Source organism: Doryrhamphus excisus, linkage group LG10, assembly GCF_037039965.1.
Source record: "Doryrhamphus excisus strain RoL-2023G ecotype Guam linkage group LG10, RoL_Dexc_Guam_v1.1, whole genome shotgun sequence".
NCBI classification, from domain to species: Eukaryota; Metazoa; Chordata; class Actinopteri; order Syngnathiformes; family Syngnathidae; genus Doryrhamphus; species Doryrhamphus excisus.
In genome coordinates, this window is record NC_136366.1 from 8687827 (window position 1) to 8700326 (window position 12500).

At 39.8% G+C, this 12500-nt stretch overlaps 2 protein-coding genes across 2 annotated transcripts; both read right to left on the reverse strand.

Annotated features, from left to right (window-relative positions):
- Nucleotides 1-302: 302 nt before the first annotated feature.
- Nucleotides 303-5799, reverse strand: LOC144901066 (uncharacterized). Its single transcript, XM_078793991.1, has 8 exons — nucleotides 5684-5799; nucleotides 4454-4556; nucleotides 4085-4222; nucleotides 3804-3979; nucleotides 3535-3671; nucleotides 3182-3275; nucleotides 2949-3089; nucleotides 303-847 (listed from the first exon to the last, which is right to left on the reverse strand). Exons 2-8 carry the CDS (start codon nucleotides 4548-4550, stop codon nucleotides 827-829), a joined length of 804 nt encoding a protein of 267 aa, XP_078650117.1. The 5' UTR covers nucleotides 4551-4556; nucleotides 5684-5799; the 3' UTR covers nucleotides 303-826.
- A 2667-nt stretch (nucleotides 5800-8466) lies between these two features.
- Nucleotides 8467-11108, reverse strand: rx3 (retinal homeobox gene 3). The gene is made up of 3 exons (XM_078793992.1): nucleotides 10700-11108; nucleotides 10358-10596; nucleotides 8467-9324 (listed from the first exon to the last, which is right to left on the reverse strand). The coding sequence occupies exons 1-3, from the start codon at nucleotides 10956-10958 to the stop codon at nucleotides 8848-8850; spliced, it is 975 nt and encodes a 324-aa protein (XP_078650118.1). The 5' UTR covers nucleotides 10959-11108; the 3' UTR covers nucleotides 8467-8847.
- Between the last annotated feature and the right edge of the window lie 1392 nt (nucleotides 11109-12500).

Genomic DNA, 12500 nt, shown 5'->3' on the forward strand with positions numbered 1-12500 from the left:
TATACTACTACTACTGCTCATAATAATAATAATATTGATGTTAATGTTAATATTAATATTAATGATAATAATAATGTTGTTATTATCATCATTATTGTTGTTAATAATAATAATAATAATGATAATAACAACAACAACAATAAAATTTACAAAGAAAACCACACAAGTTGCAGTTTGAATCACCTGTATTTCAAACAAGCACACCACATTAACAACAGCACTGGCTTTGCAATAACCACAACACAGGTCACACAATATGACAATGTGGCACTATGTATGTTTTTTCACACAATATGACAATGTGGCACTATGTATGTTTTTTCACACATCTCATTGGAAAACTGTTTGTCATAGGGCCTGTAATAAATCAACTCCTTAACTGGAAAAACAGAAAATGAATCTGCTCTCTCATTGATACAGTATGCACTGAAATGATCATCAAAATAAAGAGTGTCCACTCTGCAAGTCAAAATAAAAGCTTGCTCATCATGTATTATGATGTTGGTGACCTTTCTGAAAACAGGAACTTCCATATTTGTTCCAGTACAAACAAACATACCAGTCTGGTATTCTGTTCCATAGTTCTTCACCCAATTAGTGGTTGACACTTCACAGTATGCATTTTCATCAAAAACAGAACTTAAAACATCACCTCCTTCCAAGCTATCAATGGTTTCTTTCTTCACTGGACCAAACTCAAATCTCTGAAAATTAAAATTCTCCCAGTGGTAAGCTAGCTGTCTCTGGTGTTGTTTCACCAGTGCTTTTGTGATGTTTTTGAAATTTTTCACTGATCTTTTAAAAAAATTATGTTTTGCCTCGAACCTCATGCACCATACGTGAAGGAGTGGACCTATTTTTCTAATACAACGTGGATAATGTAGCATGAAATGATGCTTTGGAATCAATCTTTTCTGTGAAAACAAAGACTGAAATAGCTTGTGGTGGTCCTTAATCAAGTGCTTCAAATAGTATGTCATACCGTTAGTTACAATAGGTGAAAATACAATATTCACAATCTGAATCAAGAGGAGGAGCAGATTCCAGTAACAGTTATTTCTTTCCAATACATCACCAAAAATAAGAGGAGTATTTCTCACAAGACACCACAACTGAATTGCATTTAGACCAAGGTCCTTGCTAGCATCATCCATTTTCAACCCGCTTGGCCTATTTTTTCTCTCAATATAACCATAGTTGAAACTTTGGATCCTCAGTGACAATGATTCCAAAGACAGATACTTATGGTTGACAAGGTACTGAAAGATAAGTTTGAGTTCGTATTGTACAACACCTTCAAGTAAGTCGTGCATGATATCAACTGCATAGTTTTCAGAGGTGTGGAAAAAATGCAATGTATTGAGCAAGCATGTCTTTTTGACACCAAATGTTGAACTCAACATAGGATTTTCCTGTAGAGCTACACAGTGTTGTTCATGCATTTCTTTTGTACGAAAAATCATGCCAGGGTCATCTTCAGTAAACACAGACTGTGACTCAACCTTACTTGTCAAACAAAATCTGCAATAATACGTAGCGCTGAAGGACTCGACAAAACCAAACAGTCCATGTAAACCTAGGTTGTCACCTGTTACTTGTATAACAGAACCCAGCAAAGGTGAGTCTGAGAAAGGCACCTCAATTCCTTGTGTTTCAAGTGTTTTAAGATCATCAACAAGAGGCTTTAAGATGTCATCAAATCCGTAAGTCTTGAGGTCTTGTGAGTGAAAGAGTGCCACAACATGTATATTCATCAACACAGAATTATATTTTGGTGGCAGGTTCCTCAAAATAAAGTAAATACAGCCAAGTTTGTGAATCCCTTTCTTTGAACCTAAGGGATTTGCTGTCTCAAACTCATCAAAATAGAGTTGAATCTGTAGAGCATGTTTGTTCTGGGAAAACAAAACGTTATTCTTGAAGTATGAACCATCACATATGTCTTTATAAACTCCTTCTTCTTGGTGCTTGGCTTGCAAGAAACTTTCACACAATTCAGTGTTCTTGAACATAGACTTAAGAGTTCCCAGGATGGGTGTATACACAAATTTGTCGGTTACAGGGACCTGACTGTAAATCCCTGTTGTGTGATCCCTGCGAACATCAAACCGCACTCCAAGAACATATTCAATAGGTTCAACAATTTCCCACTTTTCCTCAAAGAACTTCTGTCGTTTGCCTCTTGTGTTCAAGGTTGAGAAAGGATTTTCTAGTTGATCAAAACACTTTTCCACCTTCTTGTCCAAATCTGTGCCTTGAATTTCTGTAGTACAGCTGAGAACTGCATCTCTCGCTTGCCTATGAATGTCATTTACAAGTTCCTCCATGGACCCCACCATTGTTTGGACTGTGCTCTCAGCAACACCAGATGCTTGCAACTGTGCTACAACAGAAGCACACATGTTTAACACATGCTTATTGTCAACAGAGAGCTGGGTAGTTGTTGGTCTAGTAGAGTCTGCACTGACTGCCTGTGAAGTTGAGGGCTCACCAACTTCATTCTGAGTGTCCACATTGTCATCAGTATTAGTCAAAGCATCGCTATGGAAACGAACAAGATGCTTCTTGAAACCTGAATAGGTGCAAAATGATAAACAACATCCTGGCTGTCCACATTTTAACCGTAACATCTTTCCAGGATATAGACCGTGGTGGAGTCTTAAATGCTGGCAAAGCAATGCGGAACTTTTGTGGTGTGCCTTACAGACATAACAAAGAAGCATATTTGCATCCAGCGACGTTGTCTTTCTTACCAAGCCAGTGATGTTGAGGAATCGTGGGAAGACATCTAAAACTGTTGAAGAGCACTGCTGATCTTGAACCAGTGTTTGGCGGTACTGGAAAGTAGCCCTCATCTTCTCTTTGATTGCCGATTCGTCAGTTGAATGTTTCAGAAAGGATATTGCTTCATGACACTGCTCACCAAGCAGCTGCTTATCCGTGCAGAGAACCTCCCTCTTTCTCTTTGGACTATCCTGGTAGGGTGTGCTGGTGGAAGATCTCCGGGACTGAGCTGCAGTGTTGCGCTGAACCGTTTTTATCCTCCAGGCCAAGTACCCAGATCCACTCTGTGGGTCATAGAAGTGTTCCTGTAATATTAAAAACATTAAATTGTAGAGTAAGTTCAGACCACATTACTACTCCATAAATTGATATACAAGCTTTTCATTTATAAACTTACATATCCATTGTCTGAGTATGGATCTCTGAGGCTGGGAAACAGAGAGATGATGCCCAAAGCGTATTTACTTCGCACAGAGACAGGTGGGCTCCTCCTGAAAGATAAACATGACATTACTACTACAGTTCCTTCAGTGCTTACAAATGTTACTGTTGTTAGTGTCACTGAGTTTAAGTCTCTTTCAAATAGTTTTTTTTAATCAGTTTTTGTATCATGTTTTAGCCATTTAGTATTTATCTCTTTCATAGGAGAAAATAAATAATAAGTTGCTTTACTAATATGCAATGTTCTAAAATAAGTGTGCTGTTAAAAAAAAAATCTGTAAAGTATAAATATGAACAATGAAGTCTTACCCATGACTTTCAACCATGTCGGCCACAAGAAGGTTTACCAACTGTCTCCTTGTGCTATCCATCAATGTTTTCATTTTATCATATTCATCCAAAATAATCTGTCCACCCGGTTTGTCCTTCAGAGCATCTCTCACCATCTAAAACATAAAGAATCATAAAGCAAATTAGCAATTATATCCATCACGATCATCATTATGTCCAACAACAAAAAAAGTTTGACACAGTTCTACTGCACAATATATTTGTGTGTGATATTTGATAACTAAGACCTCTTTTGCCGATTTCCGTTCAGCATGGGTTCTCTTCCCTCCATTTGTCCGAACAATCACTGTTGCATCAGATGAATCAGAGGATACTGGCACGGAGTCTTCTGACACTGACACAGATGAGTTGTCTGACATGGGTGACTCCAACGAAGTATATGAAAGATCATGATGAAGCACAACTGTAAACAGTAAAAGAAAAATGTATACACAAAATGAAAAAATAATTAGTTCTCCACAATACTCTATTGACGATCCACTCCTGACCTCACAAGCCTGAGTCTCACCTGTTGACTTAGTTGCCACCCTAACAGTAAGGTTCCCTGCTTGCAAAAGCTCCTCAAACACATCTGCATCGACTTCTGTCCCTGATTCATCTGTCAAGTGCAGCTCAGTCTCAAGTGGAAGATCTAGCTTATGAATGACTGATAAAAAAATATTAAATTTAGAGCAATGGAAAAATTATGATAAACAGAAATTTTCTAAACTTCTTTTCCCCAACATTTTAGATCAAGGGCACACAGGGCATTACCATTAGCTATCATAAACATAACTCCATAATATGAGACATTTACATATCACATAAATTCAGTAGATATTATAGCAATGAGTCAATTTACACAAACATTCTGGGCTCTATTAAAAGTGATGCCAACCTTTCTGAAGAAATGTGTTGAAGTCATCATAGCCATCCTCAGTCTCAGCCACTTTGACATACTTCTGCGTTTCTCCAAATCTCACCTTCACCAACATGATGTACTATAGAAAAACATAGAAGAATAGACATCCACACTACATCATCATTTACAGTATGTTTACCGTGGATGTGGAGAAACATGAAGATTTGGCCTTGCCTGAGTTCGACCGTCTGAGTATTTGTTTTGATTTTTTAAGTGTTACTCACAAGTCATGCCAACTAGTCTCCACCCCGACAACGGGGTCCAGCACAATGACACTGTTACTAAAGCTCAGCCTGCCTGCTATCATGACGGCTAACCTGGTTCTCCTGCCAACAACACCGACACTTACCCATAAACACAAAGACACATGATCAACTCGTCTCTAATTAGTTTGGCAAAATAACGTCAACTGAAGGCACATGACAGCGACATTATTGTTCATATGCATAGATAGCTAAAACACTGTAACTTTAAAGTTAAAAACTCACCGGCATTTCAGACGTTTATTATTATGGCCGCAGCTGGGGGGTGGGGGGTGTGTGTGACTCCGGTAACTTTATTAGCTGCGGCTAACGTTAGATTGAGAAGCTAACGTTAAGAATAAGCTTTTGTTAAGTCCCAAAAGTTAAAAATAAATAAAATACAATAAAATAAAATAATTAAATAAACTACTCCTCCCTGTAAGAGCAGAGCTCTGTGTGGCTGGCGTGGTGGTCCGGTGCCTAAGGCCTAAGGCAGCAACATGCTACCCGGCTCACAGAGCTAGCCTGACTTTTAGCAATAGCAGCAGTCTCTGGGCAGGCGGGAGCTCAACCCCCCGGCCCAGCCCCGGCTCTCTAACCTTACTCCATCGCTTGATATTTTCATCGAAACTAGACCATAGCTAATTAATTGCCATAAGCGCACTTCGATGGCCTACAGATTTTCCGACAGAGAATATTCTGTTAATGTGATGCCTCATGCTCGTGCTACACCATTTTAGCTAGCTTTAACCTCTTACAAAAAATGTGCAGTTATATACCGTGTTATCCAAACGTGTAGCCTAAGCAAGCTGTGTATATTCATCAACACTGATGTGCAAAAGGAACATTAATGCACCCTTAAAAAATAGCATACAACAGCTAACCTTAACATTGGACTTAGCCTACCTTGTTAGAGCTATAGACAGGACTCCGCGACACTTATCGACACATATAAAATACTTACTGAAAAGATACTCCGTGAAGTCTGGAGGTAAAGTCGTCCTCTGCTGACCGTGCTCGAGTCTCCAAGTCGTCCCGCCCTTTAGACAAACACGTCACAGATCCGTTGGAATTCTGGGAGCAACACTGTTAAGTGTTGATTTTAAAATCAACACTTAACAGTGTTGCTTGGATTTAACTCCCTGGATTAACACCAACTCTTTTGAGGAATTAACTCTCACATAGTTGAATTAAACTAAGCAAGTGTTAAATTAACACTGTATTTTTAACATACAACACCAACACTGGAAATCTAACACTTTTGATTTTGCTGTGTAAGAGAAACCATTTTTTTGCTCTTGTCATCTAGTTTAAGTTTAACGTAGCCACTTTGCATGCAAGTAGAATTTAATTATCAGTTATCAATGGTGAAATGATCAATGCAATTAAATAAAGTTAATGGAAACTAACCTTGCAGCAGTGTGGGTTTAATTTGTTGTCCTTATTCACATAATCACCAACCAGACTGATATTCATGCCAGGGTAGTTAACACGGTTTCCAACCCTGTTTTCCCAGGGCATTTAATGGGAAAGAGGCCGCCAAGACTTGAATCCACCAGCCAGGACTACCTCATATCCTGTGCAGGAACACCTGGACACTCAGGTCTTGAGTGGGAAATGATCATTCCACATTGTAACCCACCAAGTGATCATATATTGTAACAATATGACTTTATTTTAGATGTCAGACCTGCATCTTCTGAACTGAGGACTCCATGTGTTGTTGTTAAGGATTTAAACGTTAATTATGCATGCATGCTTGGTTGGCTAAAACCAATAGAAATATACATTTGTGGCCAAAAGGTTTTTTGATGCTTTGTTGGTGAAACGACTGCTTTTCTGTTGCATGTCACTCAACACAGTAATGAGGATTAAATGTCAAATATGCTAACATCATTTTGCATGTGTTTTTAATTTCTGTCAGGGCACCATTTTAAAATAGCTCAGTTAAATAATATAATAAAAATATAAGATTAAAATATAAAATATAATATTAAAATATAGTATTAAATATATCAATATATTATATGCATTAATATATCAAATATAATATAAAATATATAAATAATATATTATTTAATATATATAATAATACTGTAAAAAGCTGGTTGTATGAAGTGTCTAATATTCAATGATAATAAAGATTTTTTTAATACTCTTGCAATTCTGCTTTGGTACAATTTCACTTTTTTTTTAAAATCAGATTCTGATGTTTAGTTTAAAAAACAATACAGTCCAGCAGGAACGGATGTTGTCCACCAGAGGCCGCTCAAAACCACTTTAAAGACCAACAAATGGTAATAATGACTTTTAAAATGTCAAATGTTTCCGAATTGAAGAGTGAGAACAAGAAAATGAATAGATGCATGACTCTCTCGAGTATCTCTCTCTCTTGGACGAGTAATGTATTTTGTCGTTATTTTCCTTGTTTCTGCTTTATCACATTATGGTCACTTAAGTCATTAAGTAATCTTAAATGTTGATTTTCCCCGAGTTTTGTGTTGACTTCCATGTTTTAGCTGACTTCCGGCTGCCATTTTGTTAGCTAGCTAAACTGAGATGAAAACAAAGTTGGACTCACGTGAATTTGGCGTACATTTTCGACTAAAAGTGGGTTCCTCTCTCAGTGTGGAGTTAGCATGTTTTCTCCAGATATTCCCGTTTCATTCCAACATTCCAAAATTGGCGACTCCAAATTGTCCACAGGTGTGAATGTGAATGAGAACGGTTGCTTGTCTATATGTGCCCTGTGATTGGCTGGCGACCAGTCCAGGGTGACCCCACCTTTCACCTAAAGTCAGTTGGGATAGGCTCCAGCAGCGTAAACCGAACGTCAGTCCATGTTTTGTGGTAAATGTAATCCTTCTGCCCGAGGCTCCAGAGATCCACAGCTGCTCAGCCCACCATCTTGGTCGCCTTGCTGCTCGCTTTCCACACAATAGTCAGCGCTAATTGCAACAAGTTGGTTGCACACGTCTCTCCTCTTCTTTTAATGCCAAAGGAAAGTTTCCTGTTGTGTCCTCAGCCCTCATTCGGTCACGGCTGATTGGTGAACAAAGGAGCTACAAGCCACTTTCACCCCATTATTACGCCTCTAATCCCGGGAGCCCATGGGATAACGTTTATGGGAGTTAATGAGGAGGAAACAAGTAATTCTCTGAGAATCCAGAGAGGAAGTCTGAAAGAGCTTAAGCTGCTTTCTGTGTGTAAGAAAGGCTGTGTGTGTTTATTTGGAAAAAGATTGCCACCAAACGTTGATTAATGCTAGCGGAAACAACGCTTAAAATAATCACAAACAACTGTTTTCTATTCTTTAGGTTGCTTGTGTTTATTTGAAGTATGGTTTCACGCCACCACTGGGGGGCGTTGTTTGACCGTTGTTCGGACAAGGTTCTACTATAGAACCTTGTCCCCCTTGGACTCAAATGGCCTTCTACTTCAGAATCTGAACAAATGGCGTCATGTGAGATGTGAGACCGGGTATGCTGGAGCCTATCCCAGCTGTCTTTGGGCGAGAGGCCGCAAAAGGGGAGAACATCCAAATGCCATACAGAGATACCAAGCGGAGATTCCAACCTAAGTCTTCCCAATCTCCCAGCCAACATGCTAACCACTCATCCACCGTGCAGCTCCTCACAATGGTTGTTTTGCTTTTTGCTTGTTTTCTTCATTGGACAGTGGTTAACTTCTCTTTACGCTTGTTACAATTATAAAAACAAAAGTGACAAGAATATTCCACTTTGTTGAACTAGTGTTTATTATTTTTAATGCAAGTCATTAACTTCCACGATGACCAATAGGGACAAATTGTTCCCTGAATGAATTTGAGCCAGATTATTGGTGTCTTGGTTTTACATATAAAGTTTATTGTGTTGACAAAATATTCACATGAGATCAGCAGACAGGGATGATTTTTTTGGACATGTACAGGTAAATAAATAGGTAATGGTGACCGCTAAAAGGAATTGGCAACAGGTACGAGTGAGATAGAACAAACAAAAATGTATAAAAAGTCCGTCACAGTTGGTGTCATAGCAGCATCCGCTATCCAAGATAGCACAATCCCATCAGTCCTCCAAGAAGAGGGAGCAAGTAGGGTATATCCAGGTGCATGCTGGGAATTGAACATCACCACGTCTTGCCAATAGACTGAATGTGTTCTTTGGCCTTCATCCTTAATGAGGCAATGCTGGAGTTTCTGGGATCTGACGAGCACTGGTACGCCTGCGGAGGATGGAGTAGCGGGGCTGGTTGTGGCGGGCAAATGGATCCCATCCGGGGTAGGTGAGGGGTGTGTCCCAATGTGGGGGTGTTGAGGAATGAGGCGGGCAGGGACGGCGGCATGGAGGGAGGCGGCGAGGCTGTGTAAGCGCTGGTCAAGCCCTGAGCGGCGTCCATGAAGCCCGGGAGGGACTGCATGGTGGTGGAAGTGGCGAGGGGGGAGGCTAACCAGGGGTCCAGCTGAAGGCCCGAGCCTAGGGGGCCCGCGGTGGGTGGGCGGCCGAAGGAAAGCAAAGAAGAGGCGGCGGTTTCATGGAGCTTGATGGAACTCACGTCCAGCTTTTCTTGTCGGCGCCACTTGGCCCTCCTGTTCTGGAACCAAACCTGGGGCCGATGACAAGGGGGGTCAGTCATTAATGAAACCAAACACTGCATGCAAAAACCTTGTCTCTTCAGTGTACAGAAGGCTGTTTTTAATATTTCGTCTCTTGTGTAGCCATGGCAACCAAGCTAATAGAACTCTTAGTGGAATGCGGTGCAGTTTTTACATCGCTAAACTACAATATTGTTTTTTTCCTTCATCAAATAAATGAATAAACTGTAACTAAATAATGGACTTTAACCCTAAATAAGTGCTTGTTCAATTTTAATAGTTGTTAATAGCAGAAATGACTAAAAACAATGCATGTTTATGTTAGTGTGAACCACTTAGAATGCGTTCTTATGAGCGAATAATCAAATAAATGAATTAGCTATAACTAAATAATGGACTTTAACCCTAAATAAGTGCTTGCTCAATTTTAATAGATGTTAATAGTAGAAATGACTAATAACGATTCATGTTTATGTTAGTATGAACCACTTAGAATGCGTTTTTATGAGACAATAATCTTCTGATAAATTAATTAGCTATAACTAGATAATGGACTTTAACCCAATAATACAATAATATTTCTATGTTTATCTTATTAATATGACAAAACAACTTGTTCTAAGTAGGTATGACGGAGTTGTTTGTTTGATTAAAAACAAAACGTTTCCAGAAAAAAATCAACTAAAAAAAAAAATAGAACCATAGGAGTTCTTTATGTTTGATATTAACTTTATTGGACCACTTCAAATGTTATTTATATCAAAAACTACAAAACTATAAAAATAAAAAATAATTAATATATAAAACAAAATAAAATAAGTGTTTGATAAAAAATGTTCCCCTAAAAAATATAGCCTAAAAATAATACCTGTTATATGTTTTATTCTTATGACAGAAAAGACAAATTAGGTGAAGAAACTTTTATGCTTTTTATCACTAATATTATGACCGGGACCGTTTCAAGTAGTTATCCCATTAAAGACAATCAAGAAAATTAATTGTCTGAGTGCTTAGGAGCAAAATATTTGGGTTTTTATTCCCTACCTGCACTCGGACCTCGGGCAGGTTGACTTTGAGAGCCAGCTCCTCTCGACTGTAGACATCCGGGTAGTGGGACTTCTCAAAGGCCCGTTCCAATTCATGCAGCTGGAAGGTGGTAAAGGTGGTCCGGTTCCGACGGTGCTTCTTTTTGGGGTTCTCGTCGTCTGATAGTTTGCCATCCCGGTCTGGCGAGTCCGGACAGGGCGGTGCATCACCGCCACCATCATTAATAGTACATGTCCCTGCGCAGTAGAAATAAAGTCAAAATTGATTAAAAAGTTGTTCGGAAGTATTAATATGAACTTTTTTAAAAAGAAAATTATAGTGTGTATCAGAAATAATTACCGTCAAAACTTTCCGAGAAGTGACTTTTTTTGGGTTCGTCGTCTTTTCCCCGAACTTTGTCTGTCAGGCCGCAGTATGCTCCCGCTTTATGGAAGAGGAGGTCCTCCTTGAAGCCCAGGATGGCATCGATGCTGTGCACTTTGGGTGAGTTCCCTGCCGACCCTTGGTGGACTACGGTGCGCGCAGACGGGGACAGTCGCTGATCCATCATCATCATCATTCTCTTCCTCCTCTGGGAAGGCGGTCCAATGAGCCACATGGGTCGGTGTGTTGACGGAGATGTTGCACGCGAAAGATTGTCTCGTTGCGTGGAGCATCCTCAGCTTTTAAACTACCGACCCCCCACCCCCCATCTGCCATCCTTGCCCTCCCACCTGCTCCTCATTGTGCACGTCACAGAGGGGGGACGTCCTGGATCTTAACAGGGGGAAGCAATATGTCCCCCCTCCTTTACATTTCAAGTGCAGAAACAGAGAGAGAGCACTGTGTAAACCTACTTACATAAATCTTAAAACCATCTTTTCCACGCCTCCAGATGTCATGGCAGTCAGGGAGGGGTGGAAAAAAAAAGAGGAAGATTATGTCTTCCAGATTAAGGTACAACAAAATCATAATTACAAGATTTCTGCCAGGATTGCCAGCTTAATATTTAATCAAAATATCCAAATATTGTTGCCAAACTGAACTGGTGTCTCATTAGTCGCACGAGAACCGGGTTTTAGAGCACCAGATTCAGTCATTCTGATCAATAAGTATGTTTCTTTTTTTTTTTATGCCACAAATGTGGAGTCGGTGCACCCCGGCAAGCCAACAATAACAAAATTTGAGCGACGACCACTTAGGAGGATACAAAGATTGACAGCAGTGTGCTAATCCCGCTTAAGGGGATTACATCATTTGACTCAAAAGAGTTAAAACCCACTAAAACTATTTAGCTTTTCCTAATTGCACAAGGTGACCTCATGCTTTGTCAGTCTACAAGAGGTGCCAGGAGGGGGGGGCGGACAGAGATGCTAATTAACACCACAAAGTGCCAAACGTACTTGTGTTGCTTTTATTTATTCATTAGGTATTTTTTTTATATTGTAAGTGAGAATGACTTGTTAAGACGTGAAGGAACACTTTGGACCCGGGGAACAGAAAGTGGCCTTGATACAATTATTGTACAATTACCTTGATATCGGAATGAACCATGATTCAGGCGGACTCGTTCATCCAATTGGTGTTCTTCTACACGGCACTCATGCATACATTCCTTTGGTTTGTGCACTGGGGAAGAGAAAAAAGGTCCTCCCAAAATGATTCCCACAAGCATGGATGCATACGACGGTCCAAAATGTCTTGCTGAGATCAAGTAGGAACATTCAGGCTATGTCCACACAAAAACGTTCCAAGCCAAGTCAATACTGACGGGGTAGTGGAATTGTCACACCAAGTCCAAGTATTCAAATATTTTGTCAATTCTAGTCACATGACAACATCATGGCACGGCAACATCAAGCCGGCGTTTAGATAGAACGCCGTTTCCGTGTGGATGCAAGTCTGATAATATATTAGGAAAGCAGGAAGTGAACAACTGTAACAGTTACTGACTGTAAAAGTACCAGATGGAGGGGTAGGATTTAATAAGCTTTGCTTCTTCCTACTCCTTTTGGACATGTGGAACTGTGAACTGATTATGTGATGCATTCAATTGTAATCTGATGCATGTTAAAATGAAATTAAACCATTACCATAACATTCTTGGCCATTTTGAGCTGAAAAAGTGTGGACAGCCCCTGAGGGTGACGAGAGGGGAGGG

What these genes read in the sequence shown, in the direction of transcription:
- rx3 (XM_078793992.1), bottom strand. Translation starts at nt 10,958, where the DNA reads ATGTGGCTCATTGGACCGCCTTCCCAGAGGAGGAAGAGAATGATGATG. An exon ending in CTTCTCGGAAAGTTTTGACG is followed by an intron (nt 10,597 to 10,699) that starts GTAATTATTTCT and finishes TCTACTGCGCAG; the next exon opens with GGACATGTACTATTAATGAT. An exon ending in TGCCCGAGGTCCGAGTGCAG is followed by an intron (nt 9,325 to 10,357) that starts GTAGGGAATAAA and finishes CATCGGCCCCAG; the next exon opens with GTTTGGTTCCAGAACAGGAG.
- LOC144901066 (XM_078793991.1), bottom strand. Translation starts at nt 4,550, where the DNA reads ATGTTGGTGAAGGTGAGATTTGGAGAAACGCAGAAGTATGTCAAAGTG. An exon ending in CAACACATTTCTTCAGAAAG is followed by an intron (nt 4,223 to 4,453) that starts GTTGGCATCACT and finishes TTTTTTTATCAG; the next exon opens with TCATTCATAAGCTAGATCTT. An exon ending in CAAAGAGAAAGAGGGAGGTT is followed by an intron (nt 848 to 2,948) that starts CTCTGCACGGAT and finishes AAATAGGTCCAC; the next exon opens with TCCTTCACGTATGGTGCATG.